The sequence below is a fragment of the Bubalus kerabau genome, chromosome 6 (assembly GCF_029407905.1).
Source record: "Bubalus kerabau isolate K-KA32 ecotype Philippines breed swamp buffalo chromosome 6, PCC_UOA_SB_1v2, whole genome shotgun sequence".
Lineage (NCBI taxonomy): Eukaryota > Metazoa > Chordata > Mammalia > Artiodactyla > Bovidae > Bubalus > Bubalus kerabau.
This window is the reverse complement of record NC_073629.1, coordinates 8,869,964-8,891,501: the sequence shown is the minus strand read 5'-3', so window position 1 is coordinate 8,891,501 and position 21,538 is coordinate 8,869,964. Positions and strand designations below refer to the sequence as shown.

Here is a 21,538-nt window from a genome sequence, read left to right as displayed (position 1 = left end):
TGCTGCACTCAATATGCAATATGCACTCAATATGCAATATGCCGGCTCCCGGCAGTGGCTCCCTTTTCCTACGGAGAGCTGTACCTATGAGTGGAATTCATTTGAGGGTGTATCACTGCAGATGGTGACTGCAGCCATGAAATTAAAAGACGCTTACTCCTTGGAACGAAAGTTATGACCAACCTAGATAGCATATTCAAAAGCAGAGACATTACTTTGCCAACAAAGGTCCATCTAGTCAAGGCTATGGTTTTTCCTGTGGTCATGTACGGATGTGAGAGTTGGACTGTGAAGAAGGCTGAGCGCTGAAGAATTGATGCTTTTGAATTGTGGCGTTGGAGAAGACTCTTGCGAGTCCCTTGGACTACAAGGAGATCCTACCAGTCCATACTGAAGGAGATCAGCCCTGGGATTTCTTTGGAGAGAATGATGCTGAAGCTGAAACTCCAGTACTTTGGCCACCTCATGCGAAGAGTTGACTCATTGGAAAAGACTCTGATGCTGGGAGGGATTGGGGGCAAGAGGAGAAGGGGACGACAGAGGATGAGATGGCTGGATGGCATCACTGACTCAATGGACGTGAGTCTGAGTGAACTCCGGGAGTTGGTGATGGACAGGGAGGCCTGGCATGCTGCGATTCATGGGGTTGCAAAGAGTCAGACACGACTGAGCGACTGAACTGAACTGAACTGGTGTACTGTGAAGGACTGCGAAGAGGAGTCCCCAGGGGTTCGTATGGGTCTGGGTTGGGGCGGGGCCCCTAGGTGAGATATGAATCAGTGTTCGAAAGAAGTAGTCCTTCTTCCCTGGGCCACCTTTCACAGGCTATATGTCTCCAGGCTACACAGTGGAGGGAACTTCAGTGACTCAGGACCCAGGATGCTCCCTCTAGCGTCTTGTTAGCTAAAAGGTTTTTCCCGACCTTGGAGAGGCAGGGCAATCTAACGCCATCTATTTGAGTAGATTGCCTGGAGAATCCCAGGGACAGGAGAGCCTGGTGGGCTGCCGTCTATGGGGTCGCACAGAGTTGGACACGACTGAAGCAACTTAGCAGCAGCAGCAGCAAGGACCTAACCAATCAAGTACCGCCTGTCCCTGCAGTGCCGGAGTTGAGCTCTCTGGAAGTAAGGTCGGCCACTCCTTTGCGTTTTCCTCTCCTATTGGCCAATGCTCTGCAGCCAAGCAGCCTTTTCCTTTTTTTTTTTTTTTTTTTTAATCCATTGGGCGGAGCCCAATTAAGGAGGGTTGGGTCTCTGAAATCTTTTTTTTCGCCCGCTTCCAAGATGGCGTCCATGACCACGCTGGGGGTGCAGCGTGAAGCCGCAGTTCTGCCATCACTCAAGATGGCTGCCCCCATCAAGATGACCGGGGTGTGCCTGGGGGAAAGGGGCAGCATGATGGTCTGAGAAGGTAAGGGTTATTGCCTCATTGCAAGCCTCGCCATGTGGCCTAGGAATGAAGAGTAGAAAGACTAGGAAGCTGGGTAAAGTCTGTAGTGGAGACTAGGATTAGAGAGTGGGGGAGGTCACAAGGGTGGCAGCGGGATTAAAGATGAAAGGGGAGTGTGCCTGGGGTTCAAGTTCCCTACCGGTGCCCTCTCCCCCTATTTTTCCTGTTCCAGGTCTAGCGTCGGACTATGTGGAAGTTTCTGGGACTGGGGAGTCGGATAATGGGGGGTGGGGCCCGTGGAGGGTAGAGGGAGCAACAGCGTCCTTTCCCAGGCGAACCCCGGCCCCTCCCTGACCTCTCTACTGAAATGGGGAACACACTGGGCCTGGCACCTATGGGGGCTTTGCCCCGCCGGAGCCCCCGTCGAGAGGAACCTCTCCCCAACCCTGGGAGCTTTGATGAGCTGCACCGGCTATGCAAAGGTGAGGAGACACCCAAGGCATTTGAGTGTCTCAAGTTGAAGGGGCAGAGAAGGGCGGGGTCTTGAGTGCTGGGTGTCCAGCGATGGGAGCAGAAAAGGGGAGATCACAGCTGGGGCATGCAGCCTCAGGGAGGATCAGGCGCCCCCATGGAGTGGAGCATTTCCTGTTGCAGGACTTGAGAGGAGGTCAGTCCTCCAAAGCACTTCAGTGGGATTGAAAGGGGAGACGACTTCGTGGGGGTAGGGTTCCTTGTCTGCTTATTCCTTCCCTTCCCCCTCCCCTCCCTTCAGATGTATTCCCAGCACAGATGGAGGGAGTGAAGCTCGTTGTCAACAAGGTTCTGAGCAGCCATTTCCAGGTGCCCCCACTTCTCTGGCCCCTCCTTACTATTCCTCCCTGCCTGTCCCTGGATCTTTTCCTTTCCTTTCGTGCTCCCCCCTTAGCCAGGCTATATGGGACAAAAGAGGAGGGATATGGGGCCCTTTTGACTTCCTTTGCCTGTGGGACTTGTTGCTTTTAATCTGGAGACCCTCTGTATAAGTTGGAATGTTTGGGTTTCTTAAAAGACCTGCCGGATGGGGAATAGATGGAGGGTAGGATGGGGGATTGAAATGGAGCAGGAATGCCGTCTTCTCCATGGATTTCTCTTTCCTCAGGTGGCTCACACTGTGCACATGAGTGCTCTGGGTTTGCCAGGCTATCATCTTCATGCGGCCTATGCAGGGGACTGGCAACTTAGTCCCACTGAGGTGAGGGCTCCACTGACCTGGGTTATCTCCCCCAAAGGCCAGTTGGGACTCAGGTGTAGAGGAGGAGGAAATGTGTTTGTTATGGGGAAGAATGGGCAGGGTATGTCCTCTGCGTTTCTTCTGAATGGGAGAAGGTGGGGAAACCTGTGTGATGGGTTGAGAGTTTGTCTTTGTGATTCCACTAGGGGGTGCTGTGTACTGTTAAAGAAATCCTACGTTTGGACTGGGGCCGAGGGGTGCCCCTCTGCTCCGTGTTACTGACTGTGGACACTCTTCAACAGGTGTTCCCCACTGTGGTGGGAGATATGGACAGCGGTGGCAGCCTCAACGCCCAGGTCCTGCTCCTCTTGGCGGAGCGGCTCCGAGCCAAGGCTGTCTTTCAGGTGACCGGGGTTCCCGCCTTCATCCACTGAGGCGTTTCCTCTTTCTCCTCCTCGAGTGTTCTGCCCTGGTGGCTGAGGGACAGCAGTAGAGGCAGCAGTGATTGTAAGGAGAGCAGGAGCTTTTACTTCTTGTCCTCCCTATCTAGACGCAGCAGGCCAAGTTCCTGACCTGGCAGTTCGATGGCGAGTATCGGGGAGATGACTACACAGCCACTCTAACCCTAGGAAATCCGGACCTCATTGGGGAATCAGGTGAGGAATGGGTGCAGGGTTCTTTTGGTCTTGGCCACCCACCTGCCCATGTTGACTATGCCTCTGCATGTCTGTACAGTTCAGGGATTAGAGAAAAAACTTTGGGGGCAGGCTGGGGCGGGAGCCATTGGGAATGAGAGAGCAGACCTATCTCTATGACTGACTCCGGGTCTCCCCACTCCCCTGCAGTGATCGTGGTCGCTCACTTCCTGCAGAGCCTCACTCATCGACTGGTGCTGGGAGGAGAGCTAGTTTATCACCGGCGGCCGGGCGAAGAGGGGGCCATCCTGACACTGGCTGGGAAGTACTCGGGTATGGGGTGAGGAAGAATAGTGAGGGGGAGGGCAATTCTGGCTTTGGCTGGAGATGCTGGCCTGTGTTCTACTGCGGTAACGCTCTTTGTCTCTTGTACTTTGGTTTTCACAGCTGTACACTGGGTAGCTACGTTGAATGTGGGATCAGGTGGGGCCCATGCAAGTTATTACCACAGGGCGAATGAACAGGTGAGTCTACTGACCCCATGCCCTTCCCCCAGCAGGCCCCTGCGGACCCCCGCAGGCGCTGCTGACCTGCTGATTTTCCTGCCCACACTACGTACACATTTCACGCGTGCCTTCATTCTGCCGGTCCCCTGTCAGGACTCCTCTTGTCTTCACTGAGACAGATCCGTCTCCCATCCTCGCCCACCATTCTCAGGTTCAGGTTGGAGTGGAGTTTGAAGCAAACACAAGGCTCCAAGACACGACCTTCTCCTTTGGTTACCACCTGACTCTGCCCCAGGCCAACATGGTATTTAGAGGTGAGAACTGTTCAGACGACGTTCTGAGGTGCTGAGGGATTGGGGTGGGCAGTGGGAGGGAAGTGCTACCTTGAATCCGCTGACCCCTTTCTCCAAGCCCTGTTAGATAGCATAGTGTGTATTCTCTTCCCCAACAGGCTTGGTGGATAGTAACTGGTGTGTGGGTGCTGTGCTGGAGAAGAAGATGCCCCCCCTGCCTGTCACCCTCGCCCTCGGAGCCTTCCTTAATCACTGGCGCAACAGATTCCACTGTGGCTTTAGCATCACTGTGGGCTGAGGTCATCCCAGAGCCAGCCCACACAACAGCTGGAGCCTCTGAGTCAGGTGTCCTGGGGCCAGAGCCCTCTCCAGAGCCCACCTTGCTGGGTGACCTCTGGGTCCCAAGAGCAGAGTGGGGACAGGACCACAACCTCCTCAGAACTGGAGCTGCCACAGGGGCAGCTGCTGAGGCAGTGGTTTGAGTCTCCCACCTCTGCCATCAGTCCAGTATCATCTTCCCATGCTCTTATGGCTCTGGACTAGGGGAGAGGAATTAAGGGGTATGTCTGGCTGAATTTTCTCTCCTCACTCCCACCTCCTTTATTTCTCTGTGGATTAAAGCTCCTAGCCTCTTTCTCTTCAGAGCAGAAAAATCTGCATGGGATTCACTCCCCATCCTGTGTTCCATCCCAGAGTTTCCCAAACTGGGAAAAGAAGGGCTGAAGGGCTCAATCTTTGACCTCAGAAAGTGGGGCCCACCTGTTCCCGGAAGGAGCTTCTTTACCTCTTAGCCCTGAGGCTTCCTCCTTCCGCATCTTCTGTGCTTCCAGAAAACAACTTTGTCCCCACAGCCACCCCTCACTCTCCCTATTACTGCATGAAGAGGCAGTTACTGCTTTAATCTTTCTCTGCAACCAATGGGCTCCCCGTTTACTGTCTCCAACCTCTGGCCCCAGGATTCTCCCCTTTCCAGTCCAACGTGTCCAGGTGGGGCTGGGGAAGGAGGTAGATTGGGCCTCAGCTGCAGATCTCCTGGAGCAGTGGCATCATGGTGGACAGTCCCTGGATGTTCTGGATTTGGTACCAAAATGCATCGTGAATGCTTCGGAGATCAGCCAACAGGCCCAGCAGCTTCGCATATAGAAACCTTTGTGGTCACCAGGGAAAGAGGAGAGAAATAAGGCAGCTAAGAGTCTTGTCCTGAGGCCCTGACCCCCTGAATTGCCTCTCAGTGAAGCTAGGTCTGAACACCAAGTTCCAAAGGGGCCTCTGTGTGACACTGACTTCTCTCACCATGCTGTTTGTCTTGAACCCAGAGCCCAAAGGGCCAAGTGACAGATCTTCATCTGTGTGGATCTGGCCTTGTAGAGCAGATTCTAGAAGGTGGGTGTGTTCTATGGTGGTATAACCCTCTTCTGATCAAACTGGCACATTGAGAAATAAGCAAAATAGAAGTGGAATGTGCCCCAGAGCCTGGTTAGCTCATGGACTGTGGAACCAGGGACTGGCTTTCGCCATGAAACTGAATGACCATAACTTCAAGGGGAACGAAAAATTAAAGGAATTGGACCAATGGAGAGGAGGGGAAGGGCCAAGAGAGTGAACAAGACTCTTGATAAGGTTGCTTTAGTCTGGAGAAGTTGGCTTGGTGAGGTGATGGATGTCATCAATCTCAGGAATGCTATGACACAGAGCCTGTGAGCTACCACTTTGCATCTCTGCTGAATAAAAAGATCTGGAAAAAGTGAGATGAAACAGCAGTAGGAGCAATTTGAATGCCAAAACTCTGTGAAACGGGAGGGAAGGACTAGATCCCCAGGGGCCCTGGTTTTCCAAAGGAAAGGACAGTAAAAGTACTCATCCTGAGTTCAGTTCACCCTAACTCCTTTGGTACAGCCTCCAAGTGCCCAGTCCCACCATTACCGGTCCCGGGGTCGTGGCTGCTGGCCTTGGATGTAGTTCTGCAGAGTCAGCGCCATCTCCTCTTGCAACTGATCGATCTCCTCCCTGCAGGTTATTCCAGGCCGGTCTATAAGATAGGGAGTGAGGAAGGATAAGATGGGAGGTTGTGGGTGGCCTGGAGAGCCAAGACTGGGATAGACCCACTTCACAGGTTTGAAGACTACAAGGCCTGGATGGATGGATTGAGGGAGCTGGGAGTTTGGGCAGAGGTGGTAGAATGAAAGTTTCTGGGCTTTGGGGGATGCTCACCAGGAGAGAAGAGGGCCATTGCAGCCATGAGCACATACTCAGGCTCCTGGAGCTGTAGTCGGCGCAGTGTCCTATGGAAGCCGAAGAGGAACTCCAAAAACTCTTCCTGGAACCCCACTGTAGGAGATACTAGGCTTAGGAGCCTGCGGGTCACCTTACCACATACCCTACCAAAGGGATGCATGCCCTCTGCTGCCCGAGCACCATCTCACCTTGTGCTGCATCTTCTATGGTGTAGCGAAGAGGCCCACAGAGGAAGTTTTGTGTTTGGAGACAGAAAGTGGTGTTAAGTGCAATATGACAGATTTCTATAGCTGCTCCCTTGAGAAGGGAGATCTGGTCCTCCGTGGGCAAGGACCTGTGAGGAGCAGGAGACCTGCACGTTAGGCTGAACTTCAGAGAGGGAGAGGAAGCCCCAGTTCTTATTGAGACGTTTAAAAGCCAAGCTGAGAATTCAGGATCTGCTACTTGAAAGGGCTGAGGGATGGGTTAGTTTGGTTAGTGACTTTTTTTTTGATGGAGTGGGATTATAATTTACTGGAGCAATTTCTTCCTGAAAGGCACGGGGAGGGGTCACATACCGAAAGAGGGGCAGATCCTTGGTGAACTTGATGATTTGCTGTACCATGAAAGTGATGACATCTGCAAAATGCATGAGTAGGGGCAGTACAGGGACCAGGGTGGGCAAGCGCTGGTGATGGATGAACAGATGAGCTGGTGGCTGCAGAGATCAGAGCCTGAGTGAGAGGCCGCAGTCCTAGGGGTCTCTTTTAGGTTTCTCTAGTTTTATCTGATGGCTCAAACGGTAAAGAATCTGCCTGCAATACGGGAGACCCAGGTTTGATGCCTGTGTTGGGAAGATTCTCTGGAGGAGGAAATGGCAACCGACTCCAATATTCTTGCCTGGGAAATCCCATGGACAGAGAAGCCTGGTGGGCTACAGTCCATGGGGTCACAAAGAGTCAGACATGACTAAGCGACTAACCCAACAGTTTTATCTTGGAAGGATTCCAGGCTGAGAAGTCTGCCTCGGCTGGGGTTCTGGAGAAGTCCTGTCCTCTATCAGGGCATGGCACACAGTCCCCTCCCTTGGGCCAGCCTCCTTGGGCACCCTTTTGTCTTATTTCATCTTGAATCCTATAAATGCTCACCCTGAACTGCACAAACTGGTCAAACATGGTGCCCACATGGCGAGCGTGGGCCCCCAGGAGTGTCCGGACTAGCTCTTTCTGCTCCTTACTCAGCTGCATCGATGCTTGCTGTGCCCGTCGCTGGGCCTGTCTTGCTCGCCGCAATGCCAGGGCTTCTGCCGATAGGATCACTGTGTCCGGGGAAGGGATGTGACAAAGCTATTGAGACCAGCAGAGAGCACATCTCTCTGCCAGCCCCTGGCTTGGGACCCTTGGACACTCTGCACAGTGGACACAGGAGGGAGGAGAGTTCCTGACATTTCCTTGGGCTCGACTGGAGTCCCAGAGGCTCCAGGTGGTAGAGGATTCCTGTACATTTTCTCCGACCCATGGGACACTGCGGCAGAAAACAGCACTGTGGGAGGGAAAGGAAGGATGGACAATAAAGTGGGGAAAGTATTAGGAGATGTTCGGCTTCTGGGGCAATATTGAAGAGGGAGGGTTCGTGATACCAAAAACATCACCTTATGTTGCAATAGCTTTATAATTTCAAAGCTTCTGAGGTTAGGTCTCAGTGAATGAAATAATCCTATGGGTAGAGAGGGCAGGTGTGATTTCCGTGTTTTTCAGAAACAGAGAGAGGCTGACATTCTAGTTCCAGGGCCAAGGTCACGAAATACTTATGTGATGTAGATTGGATTCAAGATTTTTTTACTTCTACAGTTTCTTTTCTACTGCTCCATGATGAAAAGTAATGTGATGTCACAAAGAAAATAAGGGTCTGGTGAATACTGACTCTCCAGTTTTCAGCTGAGTGTACTTAGGCAAGCTGGTTTCTGTTAGTTTAAGTTTATTACAAGTTACATTGTCTTTTGGGGGCTGAACCTAATTACTTGGCACTGAGTTGAGTAGTTACTAGGTAACAGGCACTATACTTGAGAGATAGAGGAGAAAAAGCAAGCCGTAAGAATACCTAGGAAAAGAGCATTCCAGATAGAGGGAATGGCAAGTGCAAATGTAAGTTACATAAGTCCCCAGGAGAGCGTACTTTGGTGTGTTTAAGAATGGCATTGCCATCAGTGTGGCTGGGATGGATTGAGCAAGGGGAAAGAGTAGGAAGTAAAATCTGAGAGGTGGATGGCAGACATGGGACTGTGAGACCATGGACCATAAGAGAGATGAGGAGCTCTTGGAGATCTTAAGTGACATTGTCTGACTTGTTTCAAAAAGCTTACTCTGTCTTCCAGGTGGAGAATAATGCTGTGGGAACAAGGGCAAAGCATAGTCAGGGGAGGACACATGGATTCTTGGGATGGTAGGGGGCAACTCACTGTCCTTCTTCATGCCAGCATCCAAGCACTTCTGCAGCCTGCAGGCGGGGCAGTGGCGCCTCTGGGCCTTGCTGACCTCACAGCTTCCAGCGAAGGGGCACGTGAGACTGGTGCTTTTGTTGACTGTTCGCCTGTGGAGACAGACGTTGTGAGGGGCTACAGTGATACGGTCTCAAAGAATCTATGGTGGGGATTCCCTGGTGGTCCAGGGGTTAGCACTTGGTGCTTTCACTGCCAAGGGCCCGGCTTCAATCCCTGGTTGGGGAACTAAAATCCTGAATCTATGGGGGCATGGGCTAATCTGAGCTGTGTCCAGAAGTCCCTAGGGGTAGGGAGGACACAGTACATCTCAAGCGTTGCCATGGGGCACAGAATCAGTCAGGAGTCTGTACTTTCTATAGACTGGACTAGTTTGGTGCTTTGCAGGTAGTAAGTACACTTGACTCAGGAGCTGTGTCCAGAGGACACACTCTCTGCCTCCCTTTGTCCTTTTGCCACAAGTTTATACAGTGTTGAGGTTGCCAGCGTGTCACATGCTAGCTACAGGATGGTTAGGTTCCAAGATGCAAGAGTGCTGTAGCCGGGCAAGCCCTAGCATGTGCCAAGGCTTAAAGGCTGTGTGGCAGGCAGTTTGGGAGGTTGTTTGTGTTGAGGAGGAGGTTCTCACCTGAAGAAGCCCTTGCAGCCCTCACAAGTCAGGGCATGGAAGTGGTAGCCTGTAGCCCGGTCCCCACACACTGCGCAGTTCCTCGGCTCGTCTTCCCCACTGCCCATGGCTTCAGGTATTGGGGTGGCTGTCGCAGGCCCCTGAATTTGGGAGGGGTTAGCAGTCAGCTCTGGACCCCCCCTTGACATTCGACCCCCCTTCTGCAGAGCCTCTCCCCAAACCTACCCTGGGCCTGACCCCCTGCCCTATCTGCACTTCATTGCTTTTCATCTCTGCCCACCGAAAGATTTCCTACCTGCTCCTCTTACACAGCATGTAGCCTGCAGGCCACAGAATCTGGTGTTGGATTCTTCTCCCCAGACTCCCCCTCTGACCTGCTTTCCGCTTGATTTCAGGAGCTGCCAGTGTTTAGAGTTAGGGATTATGGCCCTCAGTACCTGGAAAACAAGGAACGTCTGTTGTGTGTAGCCTCCGTTGTTCTCAGCGATTACCAGGATGGGGCACAGACTCTGGACCCAGGGCAAAGACTTGGGTGGGAGGTTTTCCCGGCATGCCCATGGTGCTGGCTGCTGGCACATGGGGAGGGACCCTGGCAGGAGGGAACCTCGTGACTCGTTAGAAACTGCTCCTTATCAGATCCGTAGGGACTTTCCCGACTGCCGAGTTTCATGGTAGATCTGCAGCCTCCTCTGTATTTGGATTCTGGACAAGCTGAGAGGATGAAGGGAGAGCGGGAGACAACAAGCTTTTTCACATGTGGTGTGTCCACAGCAAAAGAATAGGCATAACAATTGTACACTGCTCCTCTAAGGTGAGTTCTTCAAAAGAGACTGGGGCCTAATTAAGAGCTTATGTATAAAGAGCTGAAGAGGCACCACTTCTGAAGCAGGGAGGGCTGAGAATTAAATCAGAGTGGCTTCTAGAATGTTAGAGGTATTTGGGATTGATCTGGGGACTCGTGCACCCGAGATGGCTTCATGGGAGTGTGCCCATCAAGTCACACAGGCTCTGTGCTCAGAGGGATCTTGGGCTTGTTTTAATGCTCTGCTATTTCTACTTTCTTGAAATTCTTAATGATGTTTGAAAAAGGGGCTCTGCGTTTTCATTTTTCAGTGGGCCCTGCAAATTATGTACCTGGTCCTGTATGGAGCCAAGATGAAGGACTTCTAAGTAATAAGTTAAAGAATCAGAAGTAGGAGCCTTCACTGTGGTTGTCTAGTGCTCCATAAATGTTGAAGAATATTTTTGCAAGTATAAAAAGTGTGCATGTGTTCAGATGGCCAAGAGGCACTTGAAAAGATGCTCAACATCATTAATTATTAGAGAAATGCAAATCAAAACTACAGTGAGATATCACCTCATACCAGTCAGAATGGCCATCATCAAAAATTTACAAGCAATAAATGCTGGAGAGGGTGTGGAGAAAAGGGAACCCTCTTCCACTGTTGGTGGGAATGCAAATTGGTGTGGTCACTATGGAGAACAGTAAGGAGATTTCTTAAAAAAACTAAAAATAGAGCTACCATATGACCCTGCAATCCCACTCCTGGGCATATGTCCAGAGAAAACTGTGGTTTGAAAGGATATTTGTACCCCAGTGTGCATTGTAATGCTGTTTACAATAGCCAAGGCATAAGCAATCTAAATGTCCATTGACAAATGAATGGATGAAGATGTGGTACATATATACAATGGAATATTACTCAACCATTAAAAAGAATGAAATAATGCCATTTGCAGCGACATGGATGGACCTGAGGATTATCATACTGAGTAAAGTAAGTCAGACAAAGACATTCATATGATATTGCCTACATGCAGAACCTAAAAAAAATGATACAACTGAACTTATTTACAAAACAGAAACAGACTCACAGACATAGAAAATAAAATTTATGGTTATCAAAGGGGAAAGGTGGGTGGGAAATATAAATGCGGAGTTTGGGATTGACATATACACGTGACTATTTCTAAAATAGATAACCAATAAGGACCTACAGTATAGCACAGAGAAATCTGCTCAATATTCTGTAATAAAATAAATAGGAAAGGAATTTGAAAAAGATTGACATATGTATAACTGAATCACTTTGCTGTACACCTGAAACCAATACAATATTGTAAATCAACTACTGTTGATGTTATGGTTTAGTTGGTAAGTCATGTCTGATGTTTTGTGACCCCATGGAGTGTAACCCACCAGACTCCTCTGTCCATGGGATTTCCCAGGCAAGAGTACTGGAATGGGTTGCCATTTCCCTCTCCAGGGGATCTTCTTGATACAGGGATCTAACGTTTCCTGCATTGGCAGGAGGATTCTTGACCGTTGAACCACCAGGGAAACCTGAATCAACCCCAGTTGATTAAAATAAAAATAGCAAATAAAAAAGTAAGAATTCTGAAAAGAATAAGTGTGTATATAACACTCTCTCCGAAATTTATGAATGGAAAAAAAAATAATTTCAAAAGCTATTTGGATGTGTTGGAGATGGGTAACATGTTGGATAAGTCTATGCTGGATAAATCTGATCGTGCAAACACTGCAATAAGGTACAAATCTCAATCTTTCACCTTGAAAGTTCATTCTCAGTGCACATCCCCATGGGTGTTTGTTGTTCCTGTGCTTATATAGTCTTCTCCCACTAGAATACAGCGTTTTTTCTTTTTGTCATATTGTTCGCTTCTTCAGTTAAGGACTAAATTATAACTAATGTTGCTATGACAATGAGTTAAAAACCAAATGCAGGCTAGAACCATAAAGATACACTTAGAAGAGACTGGATTATAAAGAGCTTTGTTTAGGTCCTCTTCATCTCAGGTAGGTGCAATATTCAACTATGTATAACATACTGCAGTTTGAAGTAAGCTGAGTTCCAGAGAGCACAGACTTGGATCTGGTCCTTGCATACCTATGTGTGTGCATCTGTTGTTATCTTTGCTTGAGTGGGACACTTGGAGAATTTACACTAACTCATTCAATCAACAAATACTGAGAATCTCTTATATATTAGACACTAGTACTCTTGCCTGGAAAATCCCATGGACGGAGGAGCCTGGTGGGCTGCAGTCGGTGGGGTCGCTAAGAGTTGGACACGACTGAATGACTTCACTTTCACTTTTCACTTTCATGCATTGGAGAAGGAAATGGCAACCCGCTCCAGTGTTTACTTGCCTGGAGAATCCCAGGGACGGGGGAGCCTGGTGGGCTGACGTCCGTGGGGTTGCTAAGAGTCGGACATGACTGAAGTGACTTAGCAGCAGAAGCAGCAGGGATAAAAAAGATGAATAAAAGCCCAAGGGAAAAAAAAGATGAATAAGATGCTCTCCTGTCCTTGTGGAGTTTAAACGTGCGGAGTGGGGAGACAGACCTTTAAATAGATATAAGGAAATATAACCAGAGACTTCCCAGGCAGTCCAGTAGTTAAGACTCCATGCTTTCAATTCAGGGGGTGCAGGTCTGATCCCTGGCAGGGGAACTAAGATCCCACTGGGTGGTGAGGCAAAAAAAAAGAAATATAATCAAATCACTGATGGTGCTATGCACAGAGCTTTATGGAACCACAGAAGAGGGACATTTAATCTTGCTTTGGCAAAGAGGTGTTGAGGAGGAGACAGGAAAGGCTTTCTGGAGGAATGACAACTGAGTTGATTTTTAAAGGATAACGAGGAGTTAGCCAGATAAAAAAAATAAAAGGTAGTTCAGGTAGTGGGTGCAACCTGAGAAGTTTGAGAAGCCAGATACAATAAAGTAGATATGGTAGAACCACAAACAGGCTTTTCTTGCTGGAGCATAACATTTCAGGCTGGAGTGGGAAGAGAGAAGTCTAGACAGATGGGATATGAGGCTGGGATGTAGGCAGTGCTGGTTCATGGGAGACCCTGTGTGCTGGAGATAGCAACTTAAGTCCATCAGGAAGCTTTTAAAGGGTTAAATGGGAAATTACATGGTCAGATCTGTTGTAGATATCTAACTACCGACTGTTTGGAAGATGGATCCGGGCAGGACTGGAGGCAAAGAAACCAGCTGGAACTCTTGCCATACAGTAGATGCAGGGTTGATAAGCCTGATCTAGGATAGTGGGAGGATAGAGTGGAGGAGAGGGTTTTGAAAAATACACGGGAGGTGAAGTACTTGGAACTTGGTGATTGCTAGCATGTCTGGGTTGAGAAAGAGGAAGAGGAGTTAAAGATGACTCCAGGTTCCTAGCATGGGTGATTGAAAGAACAGTGGTACCACCAACTGGTGTAGAGACTGCAGAAGGAGTGTAGGGCCTTCCATGCTTGGGCCCATATCCACTTTCAGAGTTGCCAATTTCCTTTAGCATTAAGTTATTAGGTACCCACTCTGTGGTGAGGAACTATGGGGAAGGAGAAAAGAGAGGGTTCCTATTATCAAGGAATTTACTGTCTGTCTGATTATGGAGACTGCATAAATAAATGGAACTCCTAGCTCTTACAAGGAGATGTATAATCAAACTCTAACTTGTGTGGTAAAGATCATGTTTCATATTATAGGTATTGCTTCATTAATTTGTTCTTATTATGAGCAGTGTACTGTGTAAGAATCCTTACTAATATTTACCCTAAAAGATAAGTAATATCACCCCTTTAAAGATGAGGAAACTGAGGTCAGAGAGTGTAAATAACTTGTGCAAGGACTACTATGCCCAGTAGTTTATTAGATGACTTTACTTGGATGTCACATAGGCATCTCAAATTCAGTATGTCTAAAATGGAGCTTTATGATACCTAAAGTACAAGCAACTTAATAATTAAAAAAAAACAGGTATTAATAGTACAATTTGTGCTTTCCGGGTGGCATTGGTGATAAAGAACCCGCTTGCCAATGCAGATGTAAGAGATGTAAAAGACTCAGGTTCGATCTCTGCTTTGGAAGATCCCCTGGAGTAGGAAAAGGCAATCCACTCCATAATCTTGCCTGGAGAATTCCATGGACAGAGGAGACTGGCGGGTCACAGTCAATGGGCCGCAAAGTGTAGGACATGACTGAGTGATTGTGCACGCACGGTACAACGTGTACATCTGCACAGAAAAAGAAACGAACAACAAAATGACAAGGCCACTTATGAATGGGAGAAAACATTCGCGAGCTGCACATCTGGTAAGAGGTTACTATCCAAAATAAGAGGTTATTATCCAAAATATCATGCAACTCAATAGCAAAACCCCCAAATAATCCAATTTTAAAGTGAGCAAAGGACCTGAATAGACAGTTTTCCAAAGGAGATATTCAAAGGGCCAACAAGTACACGAAAAGGTGCTTAACATCATTAATTTTTATGGAAATACAAATCAAAACCACAATTGAGATGTCATCTCACAGCTGTTAGAGTGACTATCATGAAAAGGCAAGAAATATAAAAATTGTGAACTACTATGAACTGTGGTGTTGGAGAAGGCTCTTGAGAGTCCCTTGGACTGCAAGGAGATCCAACCAGTCCATTCTGAAGATCAGCCCTGGGATTTCTTTGGAAGGAATGATGCTAAAACTGAAATGCCAGTACTTTGGCCACCTCATGTGAAGAGTTGACTCATTGGAAAAGCCTCTGATGCTGGGAGGGATTGGGGGCAGGAGAAGTGGACGACAGAGGATGAGATGGCTGGATGGCATCACGGACTCGATGGATGTGAGTTTGAGTGAACTCCGGGAGATGGTGATGGACAGGGAGGCCTGGCGTGCTGCGATTCATGGGGTCACAAAGAGTAGGACACGATTGAGCGACTGAACTGAACTGAAGAGAACAGATCTTAAAAGTTCTCATTACAAGGAAAAAAGTTATAATTATGTGATGAATCATTTTTCAATATGTACATATCAAATCATTATGCTGTTCACCTTAAACTTATACAATGTTGTTATATGTCAATTGTAGCTCAGTAAAAATGGAAAAAAATAAAACAAAATAGAAATCATCGTCAACTCCCCACAACTAACATCTCCTATATAACCTAACTTGGTGACTATCCCAACATGCAAAAGTAGAAAGAGCATGGAGTTTGGAGTCATACAGACCTAAGTTCAAATTTTGACTCTGGTTCTTGCTTGTTGAATTTCTTTCTTTCATTCGTTCTCTCTCTCTCTCTCTTTTATTTTTTTTGGTCCTTTCCTAACTATTTGATGTCACTGAGACCCAGTTCCATGAGAGTCAGATATCATCAGGCTGGGCCATTCCCAGACTGGGGAAGGGAGGCTGATGTCCTCTTCCTAGATCAGTATTGATTAGGGAGGAGTTCAGGCTAGAGGAGAGATTCTCTGGCTGAGGGCTGCCCTTCACCTGGGCAAAGGAATTGCCCTGAACTGTTTTTTTCCCCCAACTGAGGAATGAACCCTCACCATTGGAAGTGAAAGCATGGAGCCCTAACCACTGGACTCTCCAGGAATTCCCTGGCCCTGAGCCTTCTTATTCTTGGAGGAGTTCACCTTGCCATTCTTTGAGATGGAGTAGATTTAGGAACACACCTCTCTGAGTGTGCTCTTCTGTGTGCAGAAATGCAGAAATGCTCCCCCAGTTTCAGGGTCTCTCCCTTGGAGCAAACTGAGACTGGGAGGTGCTGCAGAATGCCCGTGGCGGCCACGGTGGACAGGTTTTCAGGGTTAACTCATGTCCTTGCCCTCTTCCATCATGCTTGTCCCAGCCCAGTTCTGAAAAACATCTGTGTTGGTTGTAGCCTGGTAGGTTAAACTCTCTGAACTGCATTATTCTTATTTGGAAAAAGGGGTTAGTGATACCCACTAGCTGAGTGTGTTGTGAAAATTAAATAAATTAACATATGTAAACTTCCTTACACAGTGGAAGGAAGACCCTGATACTGGGAAAGATTGAGGGCAGGAGAAAAAGAGGACAACAGAGGATGAGATGGTTGGATGGCATCACCGACTCAACGGACATGGGTTTGGGTGGACTCCGGGAGTTGGTGAAGGACAGGGAGGCCCGGCATGTGCAGTTCATGGGGTTGTAAAAGTTGGACACAACCGAGCAACTGAACTGAACTGAACTGAAGGATCCAAAAATAAAAGACGTACCTCTGGCCTTCAACAATACATGTTCATTCTCCTGCCCTCTTAATTTCCTTCCTCTCCACTGCTACTCTCTCCATGATATTGAGCCAGAAGCCAAGGATTCACCTAGCCCCTTTTCTCTCCCTCCTTAAAAATGATCAGATGCCTGCTCTGTCATTCCTGTCTCCTGGCCTCTACATGCCCTATACCTCTTAGCTGAATTCAGGCCCTCATCAATTTCCACTTATCAATGCAAGTAGTGGAATTAAATTATTAAATCAAATGATTCTATGACCAGCTTCATCTCTTTCCAACCAGTCCTCCATGCTGTTGCTATTTCTAAAATGCAAATTTGATCTTGTCTCTCTCCTGCTTAAAATTCTTCATTTGCTTCTCATTACCTTTAGGATAAAATCCAACCTCTTTAGCATGTCACACAAAGTCCTTTATGATCTGGCCCCTATTTATCACTCTGCCCTCATCTGTCCAAACCCATTTCCCTCTCCTGACCTAATGTCTGTACTTTCGCTCTAGATGTGCTTATGTGTTTAGCTCCCTGAGCAAGCTATGCTCACACACCTCTGAATATCTGCCCTCATTATTCTGTCTGGTTGGAACCACCACACACACCCTACTTCCAGACCGCCCCCCCCACACACACTTCCCACCCAGTCCTCCTGATCTTTTTTGCCCTTTGGGTCTGAGTCCAGCAGATCACTTCTGAGAGCCTGTGGGTTACAGCTACACATCTGCACACACATTTGTCACAGCACTCACCACATCTCAGAGCAATTGTCTCTTTCTGACTCTGTCAATCAATTCTGAGTTGTTGAAGCCCAGAGGTACATCTTTTATTTTGGGATCCTTCAGTTCAGTTCAGTTCAGTCGCTCAGTCGTGTCTGACTCTTTGCAACCCCATGAACCGCACATGCCGGGCCTCCCTGTCCTTCACCAACTCCTGGAGTCCGCCCAAACCCATGGCCGTTGAGTCGGTGATGCCATCCAACCATCTCATCCTCTGTTGTCCCCTTCTCCTCCTGCCCTCAATTTTTCCCAGCATCAGGATCTTTTCAAATGAGTCAGCTCTTCACATTAGGTGGCCAAAGTATTGGAGTTTCAGCTTCAACATCAGTCCCTCCAATGAACACCCAGGACTGGTCTCCTTTAGGATGGACTGGTTGGATCTCCTTGCAGTCCAAGGGACTCTCAAGAGTTTTTTCCAGCACCACAGTTCAAAAACATCAATTCTTCTGTGCTCAGCTTTCTTTATAGTCCAACTCTCACATCCACACATGACCACTGGAAAAACCATAGCCTTGACTAGACAGACCTTTGTTGGCAAAGTAATGTCTCTGCTTTTGAATATGCTGTCTAGGTTGGTCATAACTTTCCTTCCAAGGAGCAAGTGTCTTTTAATTTCATGGCTGCAATCACCATCTGCAGTGATTTTGGAACCCAGAAAAATAAAGTCAGCCACTGTTTCTACTGTTTCCCCATTTATTTGCCATGAAGTGATGGGACCAGATGCCATGATCTTAGTTTTCTGAATGTTGAGCTTTAAGCCAACTTTTCCACTCTCTTCTTTCACTTTCATCAAGAGGCTCTTTAGTTCTTCTTCACTTTCTGCCATAAGGGTGGTGTCATCTGCATATCTGAGGTTATTGATATTTCTCCCCGCAATCTTGATTCCAGCTTGTGCTTCCTCCAGCCCAGCGTTTCTCATGATGTACTCCGCATATAAGTTAAATGAGCAGGGTGACAATATACAGCCTTGACGCACTCCTTTTCCTATTTGGAATCAGTCTGTTGTTCCATGTCCAGTTCTAACTGTTGCTTCCTGACCTGCATACAGGGTTTTCTGGATCCTTAGGGTCTTGTATACTCCTAGCACATATAAAAAAGTTTATGGAGTGAATAAATGAGCTAGGATATTGAGGTCTGATTCCAAACTCATGCTCATTCCATGTGGTATCATATTATTATTTGTGAATGCATTCATTCATGAAATAAATACTTAATGGGTTTCTGGTTTTTCAGGCATTTGCTAGTAACATATGTTACATGTCTTCTGGGTACATTCCTGTTTCCCTCTTAGCTGCTGTCTCTCACAGCTGATTATCCTTTGCTGTTCTGAGTTTCTAACAGGTTACTCATCAGTCTTTTCGTCTGATTCCTGGCTCCTTTCTGACTTCTGAACCATTGCTGCCTGCTGTTCGTACCTGCCTTGTTTGCGGTTGACACGTGGTCAGCCTCACTCAGGTGGCCACTGAGTCAAATTTCCAGTCTGGGCCTGCTTTATCCTCTTTGGCCTCCCAAGTTTTGGCACAAAAACTTCTTTGAACAAGAGGGATTCAGGATACCTCCTTTCCTTTATACTGGTAATCTAGTTTTGATCTTCTTTCTCTAAATTCATCAAAGATCTGTGACCTGTTGACTTCAATGAGCTTTCTCCCAAGTAAGCTCCCTATTGCTTTTGCCTCCTTGACAATTACATTATCTTCTTTGAAATGCCTTTTCTCCCTAGCCTCTATGATATTATGCATTCCTGATTCTCCACCTGTACTTCTAATAGCTCTTTTTTCTTTCTCCTCTATTGGATTCTCATTTTTCCAAAGGCAATTGGTTATGGAAAACTGAGTTTTTTCTTCTAAGACTCAATTTAAACCTTCCCAACTTTCTTCTTCTACATGCTTCCCTAGTAGTGCATCTAGTCACAAGGCTCTGGCAAAATATAAAAATAGCTCACATTTTAACATCATGGCTTACAGAGTACCTTTACATATCTGATTTCACTTATCCTCATTATAGTATGTGAATGTCTCCACAAATCAACTCCGGTTCTATCCATGGGGTCTTGCTATTCTTAGTAGTTCCTTCTGATGCCTGTTCAGATTATTATTCTCATTCTATTCCTTTCTCTGGACTCTCACCACACTTGCCCAGGTTTCCATCGCAGCACCCATAATAATACTGCGCCTTCGAGTTCACATGACCATCTCTCCCCTTCTAGGCTGTCAGTGCTTTGTCCTGTGGGTCTTCTTTTCCCAACACCTAGCATATGTTCTGGCCATAATGTGTGTTTAACAGCCCATGAATAATTGAATAAATTCCCATGTTCTGGTCCTGATTTCCAAGAGTCACTTTGAATCCTCTCCTAAATCTTGTTATTGATTCCTTACACCTTATGTTTCTTGATGTTGTCCCTTTTCTTCTGTTATTTTTCCTACAGTCACCCAGACTTTTGCACTTCGTACAACTATGACATCCCCATTTTGTCTCCCTGCTCTTGGTCTTCCTCTTGTCGAATCAATCCTATGTTTACCTTGCAAGAATAATCTAAAGGGACTTCCCTGGTAGTCCAGTGGCTAAGACTCTGTGCTCTCAATGCAGAGGGCTGGGGTTTGATCCCTGGTCAGAGAACTAGATCCCATATGCTGCAACTAAGGGTTTGCGGGCTGCAGCGAAAGATCCTGCATGGCACAACTAAGACCCGGTGCGACCAAATAAATGTTTTTTTAAAAGAGTCATCTAAAAGCGCCATTTGTGTGAGGACCAGGTCTAAATTCCTTATTTTGATATTCAAGACCTTCACACATCTCCTGAAACGTCCCCATCATATACCTCAGTCTTCTTTCACGATTTTTTTTCTTTTTACCACCCAGATGCCAGATCCACACCTTTTCCTCCTTCTGCCTTCCTTCTCCCATTTGTCTAAATTTTACCCATCCTTTATCCAACACAAATCCTATTTTCTCCAGGAATCTTTTGAGTCTTTCAGTCCTAGACAATGTCATTCTTCTTAGACCTATTACTATTTACTTCTATACAACTTACTGTTGTAGCATACTTGAGCATTTAATCATCTATGGTAGGGATCATATCCCATTTAATCATCTATAGATCTTCCCTGGTGGCTCAGATGGTAAAGAATCTGCCTGCAATGCAGGAGACTTGGGTTCTATCTCTGGGTTGGGAAGATCCCCTGGAGGAGGAAATGGCAACCCACTGCAGTATTCTTGCTGGAGAATTCCATGGACAAAGGAGCCTGGCAGGGTATAGTCCACAGGGTCACAAAGAGTCAGACACGACTGAAGTGACTTGACACAGCATGGCACATGGTAGGTATCAGCAATTTATGACCCGTAAGCCAAATCTGGCATACTGCCTGTTTTTGCAGAGTCTGTGAGCTAAGAATGGTTTTTACATTAAAAATGTAAAAGAAGAAAAAGAGTATTTCACTCACAGCACATGAAAATTATATGAAATTCACACATTAGTGTCCACAAATAAAGTTTTATGATAATATAGTCATGTCTATTTTGTTTACTCTCAAGCTATAATGGGAGACTCGAGTAGTTTGACTACAGGTCCTGCAGAGCCTAAATTATTTACTTTCTGGCTGTTATAGAAAAAACTTGTTAATCTATGATCTAGGATTTTGAAGTCTCTGTATAATCCTTGCATCACTATTCAAAAATTTTGGAGAGGTCTGCTTCATTAAAGACAGTCTTTTCAAGGCTAATTATCCATTTGTTAGAAAGGTAGGGGAAGCCAGAGAGTAGGCTGCATAGAGTAGGAGCTAGCCTACTTAGAATTTAGTAACTTAGGCAACCAGATTCCCATTGGAAAGTGATGGTCAGGGGATCCCAGTTGTAGGGGAAAAGATATGATCTTTTTTCTATTTTCTCTGTTTCTGAAGTGGCAGAGAAAATGTAAACACACCGAGGGTCTAGCTAGTGAACGGGTATTTGAGGTCTTATCTGAATCTAGTTGTTGAGAATGGATCAGTGGTTGCTGACTTACAGAAGCTCAGCTATTAATGACTCAGTTATTGCAGACCATGAAAGAAACTATCAAAAGGATGTAACAATGTATGGCAAAACCACTACAATATTGTAAAGTAATTAGCCTCCAACTAAAATAAATAAATTAAAAAAAAAAAAAAGGATGTAACAGCTAAAGCTGAAAGTGTTTGGCTTTGGCCGACTGAAGCTTCAAGAGGGCTAAGAGGTTTTGCAATGTCTAGAAGTATCACAGGCAAGAGCATTTAAAGGATTTCTTTAAAGTAGGAATGAAAACTAGGTATTTAGGTATAGTAGTTGAAGTTATCAGAAAGTTCATGACTTTTACCTAGGTGTTCTATTT

At 46.8% G+C, this 21,538-nt stretch overlaps 3 protein-coding genes across 4 annotated transcripts in view; 1 reads left to right on the top strand and 2 right to left on the bottom strand.

The window, feature by feature from the left end:
* PFDN2 (prefoldin subunit 2) overlaps positions 1–21,538 on the bottom strand; it is a 185,846-nt gene that overhangs the window by 108,908 nt on the left and 55,400 nt on the right. The gene's annotated exons all lie outside the window — the stretch shown is intronic.
* On the top strand, positions 1,275–6,953 carry TOMM40L (translocase of outer mitochondrial membrane 40 like). Of its 2 annotated transcripts, XM_055587334.1 has the most exons (10): positions 1,275–1,410; positions 1,622–1,871; positions 2,162–2,229; positions 2,528–2,620; positions 2,902–3,003; positions 3,150–3,255; positions 3,445–3,567; positions 3,682–3,758; positions 3,952–4,054; positions 4,192–6,953. In XM_055587334.1, exons 2-10 carry the CDS (start codon positions 1,757–1,759, stop codon positions 4,329–4,331), a joined length of 927 nt encoding a protein of 308 aa, XP_055443309.1. In that variant the 5' UTR covers positions 1,275–1,410; positions 1,622–1,756; the 3' UTR covers positions 4,332–6,953. The 2 variants fall into 2 exon arrangements, with proteins under 2 accessions (XP_055443309.1, XP_055443311.1); XM_055587336.1 differs by lacking the exon at positions 1,622–1,871 and having other exon boundaries at positions 1,354–1,410.
* NR1I3 (nuclear receptor subfamily 1 group I member 3) lies at positions 5,051–9,717 on the bottom strand. The gene is made up of 8 exons (XM_055587360.1): positions 9,373–9,717; positions 8,706–8,836; positions 7,396–7,565; positions 6,826–6,965; positions 6,457–6,602; positions 6,245–6,373; positions 5,957–6,077; positions 5,051–5,180 (listed from the first exon to the last, which is right to left on the bottom strand). Exons 1-8 carry the CDS (start codon positions 9,558–9,560, stop codon positions 5,051–5,053), a joined length of 1,155 nt encoding a protein of 384 aa, XP_055443335.1. The 5' UTR covers positions 9,561–9,717.

Bases quoted from the DNA above. Each gene is read 5' to 3' on its own strand.
- TOMM40L (XM_055587334.1), top strand. From the start codon at position 1,757: ATGGGGAACACACTGGGCCTGGCACCTATGGGGGCTTTGCCCCGCCGG. The intron at 1,872-2,161 runs GTGAGGAGACAC...CCCTCCCTTCAG, and splicing joins GCTGCACCGGCTATGCAAAG to ATGTATTCCCAGCACAGATG. The intron at 4,055-4,191 runs GTGAGAACTGTT...CTTCCCCAACAG, and splicing joins GGCCAACATGGTATTTAGAG to GCTTGGTGGATAGTAACTGG.
- NR1I3 (XM_055587360.1), bottom strand. From the start codon at position 9,560: ATGTCAAGGGGGGGTCCAGAGCTGACTGCTAACCCCTCCCAAATTCAG. The intron at 6,966-7,395 runs GTGAGCATTTAT...TGATCTCTGCAG, and splicing joins ACCAGTTTGTGCAGTTCAGG to CCACCAGCTCATCTGTTCAT. The intron at 6,374-6,456 runs GTGAGATGGTGC...TCCTAAGCCTAG, and splicing joins CATAGAAGATGCAGCACAAG to TATCTCCTACAGTGGGGTTC.